The sequence below is a fragment of the Symphalangus syndactylus genome, chromosome 6 (assembly GCF_028878055.3).
Source record: "Symphalangus syndactylus isolate Jambi chromosome 6, NHGRI_mSymSyn1-v2.1_pri, whole genome shotgun sequence".
NCBI classification, from domain to species: Eukaryota; Metazoa; Chordata; class Mammalia; order Primates; family Hylobatidae; genus Symphalangus; species Symphalangus syndactylus.
Window position 1 is genome coordinate 95,277,421 of NC_072428.2, and position 14,084 is coordinate 95,291,504.

General features: G+C 38.4%; 1 protein-coding gene across 23 annotated transcripts in view; it reads right to left on the minus strand.

Moving 5' to 3' along the window:
- The window catches only part of SRPK2 (SRSF protein kinase 2), a 299,803-nt gene that overhangs the window by 96,292 nt on the left and 189,427 nt on the right, over positions 1-14,084 (minus strand). Inside the window, exon 1 of one of the 23 annotated variants that reach the window (XM_055283551.2) lies at positions 13,255-13,363. The exons of the other annotated variants lie outside the window; for them this stretch is intronic. Within the exon in view, the coding sequence (XP_055139526.1) occupies positions 13,255-13,310 (56 nt within the window). The 5' untranslated portion in view covers positions 13,311-13,363. Of the gene's footprint in view, positions 1-13,254; positions 13,364-14,084 lie in introns of those variants that run through there. 23 annotated transcript variants of the gene reach the window in all.

Here is a 14,084-nt window from a genome sequence, read left to right on the forward strand (position 1 = left end):
TCCAGTGAGGGCCACACTGAACAGGCAGACAGAAAGCTTCTCAAAAGCCAGCTCTACCAAATGAAAAGTGGTAAGTCAGGATACCCCAAAGTATAGAGGAGGTTTAGTCCGAATCCAGCAGCACATCAAAAAGCTTATCCACCATGATCAAGTGGGCTTCATCCCTGGGATGCAAGGCTGGTTCAACATACGCAAATCAATAAATGTAATCCAGCATATAAACAGAACCAAAGACAAAAACCACATGATTACCTCAATAGATGCAGAAAAGGCCTTTGACAAAATTCAACAACGCTTCATGCTAAAAACTCTCAATAAATTAGGTATTGATGGGACGTATCTCAAAATAATAAGAGCTATCTATGACAAACCCACAGCCAATATCATACTGAATGGGCAAAAACTGGAAGCATTCCCTTTGAAAACTGGCACAAGACAGAGATGCCCTCTCTCACCACTCCTATTCAACATAGTGCTGGAAGTTCTGGCCAGAGCAATCAGGCAGGAGAAGGAAATAAAGGGTATTCAATTAGGAAAAGAGGAAGTCAAATTGTCCCTGTTTGCAGATGACATGATTGTATATCTAGAAAACCCCATCGTCTCAGCCCAAAATCTCCTTAAGCTGATTAGCAACTTCAGCAAAGTCTCAGGATACAAAATCAATGTACAAAAATCACAAGCATTCTTGTACACCAATCACAGACAAACAGAGAGCCAAATCATGAGTGAACTCCCATTCACAATTGCTTCAAAGAGAATACCTAGGAATCCAACTTACAAGGGATATGAAGGACCTCTTCAAGGAGAACTACAAACCACTGCTCAATGAAATAAAAGAGGATACAAACAAATGGAAGAACATTCCATGCTCATGGGTTGGAAGAATCAATATCGTGAAAATGGCCATACTGCCCAAGGTAATTTATAGATTCAATGCCATCCCCATCAAGCTACCAATGACTTTCTTCACAGAATTGGAAAAAAACTACTTTAAAGTTCATATGGAACCAAAAAAGAGACCGCATCGCCAAGTCAATCCTAATCCAAAAGAACAAAGCTGGAGGCATCACACTACCTGACTTCAAACTATACTACAAGGCGACAGTAACCAAAACAGCATGGTACTGGTACCACAACAGAGACATAGATCAATGGAACAGAACAGAGTCCTCAGAAATGATGCCACATATCTACAACTATCTGATCTTTGACAAACCTGACAAAAACAAGAAATGGGGAAAGGATTCCCTATTTAATAAATGGTGCTGGGAAAACTGGCTAGCCATATGTAGAAAGCTGAAACTGGATCCCTTCCTTACACCTTATACAAAAATTAATTCAAGATGGATTAAAGACTTAAATGTTAGACCTAAAACCATTAAAATCCTACAAGAAAACCTAGGCAATACCATTCAGGACATAGGCGTGGGCAAGGACTTCATGTCTAAAACACCAAAAGCAATGGCAACAAAAGCCAAAATTGACAAATGGGATCTAATTAAACTAAAGAGCTTCTGCACAGCAAAAGAAACTACCATCAGAGTGAACAGGCAATCTACAGAATGGGAGAAAATTTTTGCAACCTACTCATCTGACAAAGGGCTAATATCCAGAATCTACAATGAACTCAAACAAATTTACAAGAAAAAAACAACCCCATCAAAAAGTGGGCAAAGGACATGAACAGACACTTCTCAAAAGAAGACATTTATGCAGCCAAAAAACACATGAAAAAATGCTCATCATCACTGGCCATCAGAGAAATGCAAATCAAAACCACAGTGAGATACCATCTCACACCAGTTAGAATGGCCATCATTAAAAAATCAGGAAACAACAGGTGCTGGAGAGGATGTGGAGAAATAGGAACACTTTTACACTGTTGGTGGGACTGTAAACTAGTTCAACCATTGTGGAAGTCAGTGTGGCGATTCCTCAGGGATCTAGAACTAGAAATACCATTTGACCCAGCCATCCCATTACTGGGTATATACCCAAAGGACTATAAATCATGCTGCTATAAAGACACATGCACACGTATGTTTATTGTGGCACTATTCACAATAGCAAAGACTTGGAACCAACCCAAATGTCCAACAATGATAGACTGGATTAAGAAAATGTGGCACATATACACCATGGAATACTATGCAGCCATAAAAAATGATGAGTTAATGTCCTTTGTAGGGACATGGATGAAACTGGAAAACATCGTTCTCAGTAAACTATCGCAAGGACAAAAAACCAAACACCGCATGTTCCCACTCATAGGTGGGAATTGAACAATGAGAACTCATGGACACAGGAAGGGGAACATCACACTCCGGGGACTGTTGTGGGGTTGGGGGAGGGGGGAGGAACAGCATTAGGAGATATACCTAATGCTAAATGACAAGTTAATGGGTGCAGGAAATCAGCATGGCACATGGATACATATGTAACAAACCTGCACATTGTGCACATGTACCCTAAAACCTAAAGTATAATAAAAAAAAAAACAAAAAAAAAACAAAGTATAGAGGAGGTTTAGTAATGCTGATTAATAGTTCAACTGGCTGTCATATCAAAACATCTAGAACTGTGCTGCCCAATACAGTAGCCACCAGCCACATGGAGTTATCAGGCACATGAAGTAGCTAGTTCAAACTGAGATGTGCTAGAAGTATAAAATACATATTAGATTGCCAAGACTCAGCACTCAAAAAAGTAAGAATATTTTATTAATTTTCTACTTCCTAAATATTAAAATGTTTTATACGTGAGTATTTCTAGTGGATGGTACAACTCTGGACCTTTCAGATCCAACCTGTACTGAGGGGCATTTCAGCCTCACATTGAGAGATTCCTGGCTGTAAGTGATGATTATCTTTCCTAGGACTTCTAATGACCTACTTCATACTAATTATCACCAATTCTCAAATAACTCAGTTCATCATAGAAAATCTCAGTTCAATGTAACCGCCAATTCTTTTTCATCCTTCCATCCTTGTTACTGTCTACCACATAGGAAAATTCAGGTAAATTTCTCCTAGGGCAGAAATAGAGAAGAGAAAGCCAAGGCATACTGTCTTAGCGCTGGATTCTTTTATTTTCATTTTGAGACAGGGTCTCGCTCTGTCGCCCAGGGTGGAATGCAGTGGTGCATTCACAGCTCACTGCAATCTTGAACTCCTGGGCTCAAACAATCTTCCTGCCTCAGCCTGGTGGGTAGCTAGGACTACAGGTGTGTGCCACTGGGCCTGGCCAAGGCTGGCTTCTTGAAAGTGGTTTCTGATGGCTTCTAGAGTACTGCAAAGCCTGGTTAAATTGCAACACTGTAGAAGACCAAGACATGACAGGTTATCTCACCAAATACATACTCATTAAGTCTATCAACAGATTAAAAAAAACAACTTTCATCAATCCTAATGAAAGCTATGAGGAAGCTATTTCATATAAAAATTATCAGAAGTATATAAGCAGCAATGTCAGCAGAAATGACCCATAAATATTTTCAACAAGAATACCAAAATAATTAAATGGTAAAAGAATAGTCTTTTCAACAGTGGTACTACAACAAATAGATACTCATATGCAAAATAAATAAAGTTGGACCTCCCTCTCACACACAGGCTTTAAATGAAAGAGCTAAAACTATAAAACTCTCAGGAAAAAACATAGGAGTAAATCTTCACGACCTTAGGTTAGGCAATGCTTCTTAAATATGACATTAAAAGCATAAGCAATACAAGAAAAACTAAATTGGACTTCAAAATTTGTAACTTTTGTACTTCAAAGGGCACCATCAAGAAAATTTAAAAGCCACAGAATGGGGGGAAGTACTCGTAAATCATAAGTGATAACTGACTTGTATCTAGAATATATAAAGAACTCTTCCAACTCAACAATAAAAAGACACGCCAATTTAACAATGGATAAAAAGGATTGGAAAGACATTTCTCCAAAGAGGATATACACATGACCAATAAATATATGAAAAGATGCTCAACATCATTAGTAATCAGAGAAATCGAAATCAAAACTACAGTCTGATACCACTTCATACCCACTAGAATGGCTATTAAAAAAGTCAGATAATAAGTGTAAGGAAGGATGAAGAAGTAGGGATCTTCAAACATTGTTGGTGGGTAGGGTAATATGGCATAGCCATCTTGGAAAACAGTCTGGCAGTTCCTCAAAAGTTTAAATATAAAATTATCAAATAACCCAACAATTCCACTCCCAAGTATATACCCAAGAGAAATGAAAGCATACATCCAGCAAAATCTCATTCACAGTATTCAGAGAAGTATTATTATTTTTAACAAAAAGCAGAAACAACCCAAACGTCCCCCAGCTGATAAATAAAATGGGGTATATAATTACAAGGGAATGTTATTCAGTAACAAAGAGAAATGAAGTACTGATATATGCTACAACATGGATGGATCCTCCAAAACCTTATGCTGGGTGACAGATGCCAGTCAGAAAAGACCACAGGTTGTATGATCTTCCATTTTCCATCAAATGTCTAGAACAGATAAATATATAGAGATAGGGTAAATCAGTGGATGCTCATTATCGGGGGTTAGGGGAAATGGAGAAAATAGGAGGAAAATAGGGACTGACTGCTAGTAGATATGGGATATCCGTTAGGAGGGATGAAAATGTCTTAATGTGGTGATGGTTGTACAATTTTGTGGACATAATAAAAAACACAAATATATACGTTACATGAGCAAACCGTATGCTATGTGAATTATACTTCAAAAAGCTATTATTAAAAAATAAAAGAAGCCAGGTGTGGTGGTGCACACCTGTAGTCCCAGCCAGTGGGGACACTGAGGCAGGAGGATCGCTTGAGCCCAAGAGTTTGGGGCCAGCCTGGGCAACACAGCAAGACCTCATCTTGACAAAAATAACAATAAATTTTTTAAAAAATAAAAGAAAACCCAATACAGCTATAGATATTTTAAATATCCAACACTATACTGTTATAAAATGTATGACTTCAAGAAAGAAATATCTATGTGGAGATTTAAGCAATCAATATGCATAGTCTCTTTTACAATAAGCTCAGCTACATTCAGAGTGAAAATTAATCTGTAATTCTTTAAAAAGGAGACTGAGATTTTATCTAAAGGTCCAAAGTTTAAACAAGGTACTAATTTAAGAATATGTTTTCATGTACTATAAGAAATATAAAGAAATATACCACTTCAGGCCGGGTGCAGTGGCCCCCACGGGTGATCCCAGCACTTTGGGGAGGCCACAGTGGGTATATCAGTTGAGCCCAGGAGTATGAGACCAGCCTGGGCAACCTGGCAATACCCTGTCTCCACAAAAACTACAAAAATTAGCTGGGCGTGGTGGCACACATCTATAGTCCCAGCTACTAAGGAGGCTGATGTGAGAGGATTGCTTGAGCATGGGAGTCTGCAATGAGCTGAGATCATAGCACTGCACTCCAGCCGGCATGACAGAGTGAGACCCTGTCTCAGGAAAAAAAGAAACAAGAAAATAGAAAAGGAAAAAGGAAAGGGGAAAGGGAAGGGAAGAGGAAAGGAAAAAGGAAAGGGGAAAGGAAAGGGGAAGGGGAAGGAACAAAGGAGAAAGGGGAAAGCAAAGGAAAAGGAAAAGGAAAGGAAAGGAGAAAGAAATAAGAAAAAGAAGAGAGAAAGGAAAACAAAAGAGTAAAGCAAAGCAAAAGAGAAAAAGAGGGGAGGGGAGAAAAAAGAAAAATACAGCACTTCAGTGATGGGAATGAAATTAATTTAGAAAGCAAAATTCCACTAGCTACTTATATTTTTCACAAAGAACTATATTTATTTTTACACTACAAAAAAAATCTAATCATTACTCTAAATTTAAAATGTGGTTTAAAGAAACTTAAAAATATTTTTCTTTCAATATCATACTATAATACTAAAATTATCATCATGCTATGTACTTCATACTATATTCTGCATGTACACTTGCTCTGTCAGAAAAGGGAGGAAAAACTCAACAACCCAGGAAACTACAAGTCTCATCTGTTCTAAATTGCCATGGCAACCAGATGAGAGTTCTGATTTCCTCTCAGCTGCTACTGTGTATTTCTTTTCAGCAGAGAAAAGAGAAAATAAACTCTACATTTAGTAGGAAAAATGTCCTCTCTTTTGCTATCAGCTTAGATGGCAACTGACACAATTTAAGAAATACAGTTCAGTTAATTTTTCATCCAACATAAAGAAAAGGAACTCCAGATGAATTTCTTCAGGTAGTATTTGAGGGACATTCACATAAAGTCAAATTTCATTTTCTTTCCTATGTCCACCCTATATCTAAAACTTTTCTCTCTCCCTTCCTCCCTCCCTCCTTCTTCCTCTCTTGGTAATTACTGTCAGCTTGAGAAATACCCAATTTCTAATTAATAGTAGAATCAGTCAATATAGGTTGAGTATCCCTCATTCAAAATACTTGGGACCAGATACATTTCGAACTTCAGATAATTTCATGTATTCCTCTTTAATGAAAGGTTAAGTTCAAAAACTTTGTGTAAATTAAACCTAAATGTGCAATGACACTCAATGACCCTCATCCACGTTAAATCTCCTGCTCCTCTTGAGTATGGGTAGATCTGTGAGTGTGAGATATTACACCTGTTATCCAATTATCTACACTACATGCCAAAGGGAGATTGCACTGGGTGGCCTGACCTAATCACACCAGTCCCTAAAAGCAGAGGGTTTTCTTCGGCTAGTCAAAGAAGGGGAAGCAGAGCGGTGGGCTCCAGCTGCCTGGAAAAAAAGCAGACATCATTTGTGACCTAGGGCCACAGAGAGCAAGGAACTGCCAGTAGCCTCTAGGAGTGACGGTGCTCCCTGCCAACAGCTAGAAGAATAGTAAGATAACAAAGACCTCAGTCCTACAAACTCAAGGAAGTAAGTTCTGCCAACAACCAGTGAGCTGGAAAAGAACCCTGAAGCTCAGATGAGAGCTGCAGATCTGGCCGACACCTTGGTTTCAGTCTAGTAAGAATCCAGACACACTGTGCTGCCCTGATTTCTGTCCTACAGAACTGTGAGTTAATAAACAGGCATTGTTTTAAGCTGCTAAGGGTGCAGTAATTTGTTACATGGCAAGTGAAAGTGAATACACTGCCAAGTTCCTCAAACTGTACTAGAGTAGGTCATGGAGAATTATCAGACTTTGGCCTCAAAAAGATCTGATTTTTTTTTTTTTTTTAATAATTGAAATGGCCAGCGGACTTAAGCTGGGTAATCCAGAATGGGAGACAGTTCTCTTTTGGGAATAGGAGTACCTTATTCCCTGAATGAGTCCATTCTTGCATTGCTATAAGGAAATACCTGAGACTGGGTAATTTATAAAGAAAAGAGACTTAATTAGCTCACAGTTCTGCAGGCTATACAGGAAGAATGATGATGGCATCTGCTAACCTTCTGGGAAGGCCTCAGGAAACTTACAATCGTGGTGGAAGGCAAAGGGGGTGCAGGCGCATCACAGTGTAGGAGCAGAAACAGGAGTGAGAGTGAGGGGGGAGGTGCTACACACTTTTAAAACAACCAGATCTCAGGAGAGCTCACTGACTATCATGAGAACAGCATCAAAGGGAAAATCTACGCCCCCCCACCATGATCCAATCACGTCCCACCAGGCACCACCTCCAACATGGGGGATTACAATTCAACATTAGATTTGGGCAGGGACACAGATCCAAACCATATCACTCCCCAAGTCCTAATAGCAAACAATCATAATTCCAAGCCAAATACTCCTTACTTATTTCCTAAGACCATACAGTTTTCTAGAACGTAGAACACAGCCAACTAAAAGTTAGTGAGGATGTAAGTAAATCAGACCTGCTTCCCAACTAATCTACATTTTAGAAAACAAAGGAGTTGGTGTTCTAAAGGTATTGCTGCCTGATCACCTCATTGAGTTCTGAGTTCAGGTTTTTATCATCTATTTCCTGGACTAACTTTTCCTCATTAATTTCCTTGTTTCTTGCTTTTATCCTTCCCATTTTACACATCAATTCCATATATTCTTTGCAGAAAGCAAACCTCTGGTCCTAAAATTGCATTTCAGCACTACATATGTCTTATGCCACTAGTACTATTAATATTTTATAAAACACTTGTGGGATCTGGCAGAAAATATTACTACTGAAATGGAGAAAGACTGACAGAAAAGTTAAACCAATGAGTCCAAATGCATGTAAAATGACATCCACTGATTCTACAACTACCCAGAAGCACACAGATGCCCAGCACTGAGGGGTGTACAGTCTAGTGAGGAGAGGAAAGTGCATGTAAACACACAAATGTAAGCAACTGCTCCTGGTATTGTTATGGAAAAAGAGATGGCAGTGGGCCAAGTCAGAGACATCTAGAGGTGATCTTACAGACTGGCCAGAATGAGGCTGACTGCAGGAGGTCCAAGTCTCAGGGAACCACATCATCAAAACCACAGAGGCCCAAACTAATCTGGTATGACTGGAGAGAGGAAAGAGGTTAGGCATAGGAATAATCCACAATTCAAAAGAATAATCCACAATGCTAAGAAGCTTGGGCTCTATCCCTGAGGCAAGTAGTAGCCACTGAAATGCAACCATAGAAACAAGGATTAGCTTTCTGCAAAAAACATGAAATTAGAGTGTAGAACAGGTAGAAAGGATAAAAGCAAGAAGCAAGAAAATTCATGGGAAAATGCTGCAATTGTTAGTCCAGGACAGAGATGATAAAAACTGGAATTCAGAACTCAGTACAGTTGTTGCTCTGTATCCATGGGTTCTGCATCCATGGATTCAAAAAACTATGGATCCTAAACATGGGGTGCTGGCTGCATGTGTACTGAACATATACAGACTCTTTTTTTTGTCATTATTCCATAAACAATTAGCTATTACAACTATTTACATAGTATATACACTGTATTAGGTGATGGAATCTAGACATAACTCAAAGTATATAGGAGCATGTGCACAGGTGACATGCAAATACTAAACCATTTTATATCAGGGACTTGAGAATCCATGGATTTTGGTATCCGAATGGGATCCCAGAACCAATCTCCCACAAATACCTAAGGACAATTCCAATTCATTTGCTAGAAGTGGATGTTTGACTCTTCATTTCTGGTCTGAAATACTGTACCATTCATTTCGATAGAGAATAGAGCAGGTGGATGAAGAAGAGAAGGGGTTTTAGAGAAAAGTAACTAACTGGCTGTAGCTCCTCTGAGTTTCACAGGTGGGATACCGAGTAGCATAGAATACAGTAGGGATTGCTTGATATATAAAATCTATAGCTGAAAAGTAAAGGTTTGAGCTGCAAACTGAAGCAAAGATGACTGAAACTGAAGCAAACTGAAGCATGACCATGCAGCCGGAAGCCAAAGCCTTTCCAAGCACGTAAGAGTGCTGGGGAGAAACTGGAGAATAAAAGAGCCAAGGGCAGAGACCAGCTCAAAGCCGAAGAACAAAGTTAAACAAGCCACCAACATTATAATCTATAGTCAAGGACCCCTACTGTAATTGCCAATGTAAGTTTTAAGTGTCAAATACAGATTTTAGAGCACATACATATACAAAAGCCTACCTTTTACATTAGGGTAAGATATGCATATAAGAAGAACAAGCAAACTAAAGACCCATACGATTTTCTATCTAAAAGCTGTGTTTGTAGACAATCTGAAGCCAGCTAGGTGTAGAGTGAATAAACTGTCACAAAAAAGGAACTGTTTACTAAGACTTATATTGGTGAAAGTTGCTATAACAACTAATGATTGCCTCATGCTATTCAGGAAATAACGTAAGATGTACCACTTTACGCAAGCCTTCTGCAAACTTCCACAAGCTTTAGATCTAAAGGCATACACAATTACTAATATACAAATGGATCAACAAAATTCAAATGCAGTCAACTTTCAGTAATTTAGAACACAGGAAATAAATGAAATCCTAAACCTCTGTTACACAATATGGTAGCTACAAGACAAATTAATTAAAATGGAATAAAATTAAAAATTCAGTCATCCTACTTCAAGCACTCAGTAGTCACATATGGCTGGTGGCTATGGCACAGTATGGGCAGTGCAGATACAGAACATTTCTATCACCAGAGAAAGTTATATTGGACAGCAATGCTGTAGGCTCTAGATGCTGTAGCACTGCTCTAGGCATTTTTTTTTAAGCAACATGAGCCTCTTCCAGCATATCACTATTTTTAATAAGTAATAAGGTTAGCTGAAAAAGAGTTCAGAACATTTTTTATACAGCTTATTTTAAATACCTTACTGTAAGTTTTAAAATAAGCAGTAAAATGATGAACAGGCAGTATATAGCCATTTTAAATTTCACAGATGATTCCAATATCTGATACTCTGCAGCTCAGTAGTTCTCTTTAGTGGAATTCACCTTAGTGATACACACACTCTGTGACAATGTCTGCAAACAGCAATATATTGGGATCTAAATGTCTATCAATAGGAAACTTGTTAATAACATTATGATAAAATTATGGCACAACCATACAAAACTCTCAAAAAGGATGAGGCAAAAGAAATCTATTCACAATAATAAAGTACTTAGAAATAAATTTAACAAAAGTTTAAAACATACTACGAAAACTACAATATCCTGTTGAAATTAAAGACCTAAATAAACAGAAGACATCCCATATTCATGGATTGGAGACTTAACACTGTTTGTCAATATGGGAAAATGCCCCCTACAGAGTCAATGAAATCCCTATCAAAATCCCAGCTGGCTTCTTTGCTGAATTTGACAAGCCATTTCTAAAAGTCATATGGAAATGCAAGGTCCCAGAATAGTCAAACAATCATGAAAAAGAAAACCACAAAACTGGGGGATTCGCACTTTCCAATTTCAAAACTTACTACAAAGCTATAGTAATCAAGACAATGTCGTACTGGCATAAGGATGAAGACCAATGGAATAGAATTGAGGGTCCAGAGATAAAGCCTTGCATTTATAGTCAACTGATTTCCAACTGATTGCCAAGACAATTCAATTGGGAAAGAATAGTCTGTTCAACAAATGGTGATGGAACAACTGAATATTCACATGCAAAAGAATAAAGCTGAATTCTTAGCTCCCACCATACACAGAAACTAACTCATAATGGATCAAAGTCCTAAATATAAGAGCTAAAATTATAAAACTCCTAGGAAAGAGACACAACAATACTAGCCATCAGAAAAATGAAAAAATCAAAACTACAATGAGATACCACTTCACAACTACTAGGATGGCAATAATCAAAAAGACAGATAACAAGAGACATCAGTGACGTACAAAACAAGAGAACCCACAAGTATTGATGATGAAAATGGAAAATGGTGCAGCCAGTTTGGAAAACAGTCTAGCAGTATCTCAGAAAGTAAAAAAGAGTTATCATATGATGCAGCAATTCCACTCCTGGCATATACTCTGCAGAAATGAAAACATGTCCACACAAAAACGTGTACATGAACACTCACAGCCACACTTTCTTATAGCCTAAAGTAGAAACCACCCAAACATCCACTAACTGATGAATGGATAAATTAAAATGTGGTATATCCTATACAACAGACTATTACTCAACAATAAAAAGAAATGAAGTACTGATAGATGCTACCACGCGGATGACCCCTGACAGCATTAAAGTATTATAAATCAAAGCCAGCCACCAAAGACCACATGTATGATTCAATTTGTGTAAAATGATTACAACAGACAAATCTATAGAAACAAAAGGTAGATTAGTAACAGCATTAAGGCTGAGGGGGTACAGAAAATAGGAGTGACTACTCAAGTGTATGAAGTTTTTTGTGGGGGTGATAAAATAGTTTTAAAATTAAGAGGGCTGGGTGCAGCTGCACAAGCTGATTGTCCCAGCTACTGTGCAGGCTGAGATGGGATAATCACTTGAGCTCAGGAGTTCATGGCTACAATATGCCACGATCACACCTGTAAATAGCCACTGCACTCCACCCTGGGCAATAGAGCACGACCCCATTTCTACAAAAATAAAAAGTTAAATTAGGTGGTTGATGGTTGCACAACTCTGAGTATACTGAAAAACCACTGAATGGTATACTTTAAATGGGTAATTACATGGTATGCAATTAATCTTTTAATAAAGTTGTTATGCAAAAATAATGAAACAGTTCTACCTGTATTAATATGAAAGATATACACATTGATGAATAAAAAGATGCAGAGCACTGTGTATGCTATGTATCATTTGTTTTACACAGACATCCTAAGCATTGGATAGAACAACAAGCCAATAATGGTTGTCTCCAGAAAAAGGAACTCAGTGACTGGTGAGATGAAGGAAAGGAAGTAATTTTTTCAAGATTCTTATCACCCCAAAAAACCTCCTTTCAGGAGTTCAAGACCAGTCTGGCCAATATGGTGAAAACTCATCTCTATCAAAAAAATACAAGTATTAGCAGGGTATGGTGGCAAGCGCCTGTGGTCCCAGCTACTCAGGAGGCTGAAGCAGGAGAATCACTTTAACTCGGGAGGCAGAGGTTGGCAGTGAGCCGAGATCACACCACTGTACTCCAGCCTGGGCAACAGAGTGAGACCCTGTCTCCAAAAAAAAAAAAGAGACACAACAACAACAAAATAACTGGTAAAGTTGCAACTAATTATCCTAGGGCTGGAGAGTCAAGATACAAGCCACAGTCCAAATGTACAGCTTTCTGGTAACAAGGCTCTAGGTTAGGCTGAATACCTGTTCCATCACTTACCAATCCATGAGAACTCAAGCCAGTGACCATTTCTCTAGGCTTCTGATGCACATTAGAGTGTTGTAAATATTAAAAGAGATGACACATAAATCCCCTGCCATGGTAACTGTGTATATGGTAGGCATTCAATAAAGGTTAATCCTCACCTCCCCACTCTTCTGGTATGTGGTGACAATAAAACTGTTTACTCAGGGTTCCAGCTGTGACCAATAAATACACCTTGATACACTATGCACGATACTGCTACAGGCCTTTTGGCATGTTTGGAGTTCCTCCCATTCCTCTCTGTTCATCTCTGACTATCCTAACTGCAAAGGTCAACATCCATCCCACCACCTAACAGCCCTCTGCTTCTAAATCTTTGTATTTTATGATCATGATTAGTTAAGAGATTTATTGAGAAAGTTACAAACAGATAATTATCACAGACTTCTACAAGGCAATATGACAAAGGCAGTATTTGGTGAGAAAAAAAAGATTTAAAGTTGAACATAAAAAGTGACTTACCTAATTAAGCAGAATAGAAATTCAAAACATACAGTGGTGCTGAGACTAGCACCCATGAAACCAAATACTACAAATTATTCTCTCTTGCATTCACAGAAGACACAATGCTATCTCAGCACAACTGTATCTGACAGCTGAAGACTGTCCTGAAATGTATCAAATCCATACACCTGACAGAACAGGACTAAAGCCCCACTAGTGGAAGCATCCCACCAATGCAGACTGATACTCTCACAACTGATTTTCTCCTTCCCTTGTGTCATGAATCTTGGGATTCTAACCCACAGTTCCAAATTCTGCAAGATTACCCCAAGTATAGAGAATATTCCTTATTTACTTGTTCAACAAATATTTACAAAGCTCAAACTATTTTACTGCTAAAATGAGAAAAATATGAGTCTTTTCTCATGGTACCAGGAATCTAACAGATAGATCAGATACAAATACAAATTAGAGCATAAAACAAGGCAGAATGTAGCTTGATAACATTACTTCTTTAATTAACTCAAGGCATATTCAATGTATCCAATTTCCAGTCTCCTGTATAATTCCCAGGGGATACAATAGCAAAAACAAAATATGTGGAAAGGTATACATGTTCTCTCCAGCTGGCTGAGTGCCTAAAATTTCTCAAAGAAAGGAGAGAAAATTGAAGAGGCCTATGACGAAGAAAAAGGTGTCAACAGATCTAGCTAGGAAAGGGCATTCTAGGGAGGAGGACATGACGGCCTGAGCAGCAGTAGGTATGGCAGCAAGAAAGGGCTCATCCACTTCTGCTGGCACACAAGGTACCCAAAGGAGAATATTGGCAGAAGTGCTAGAGAAAGGTT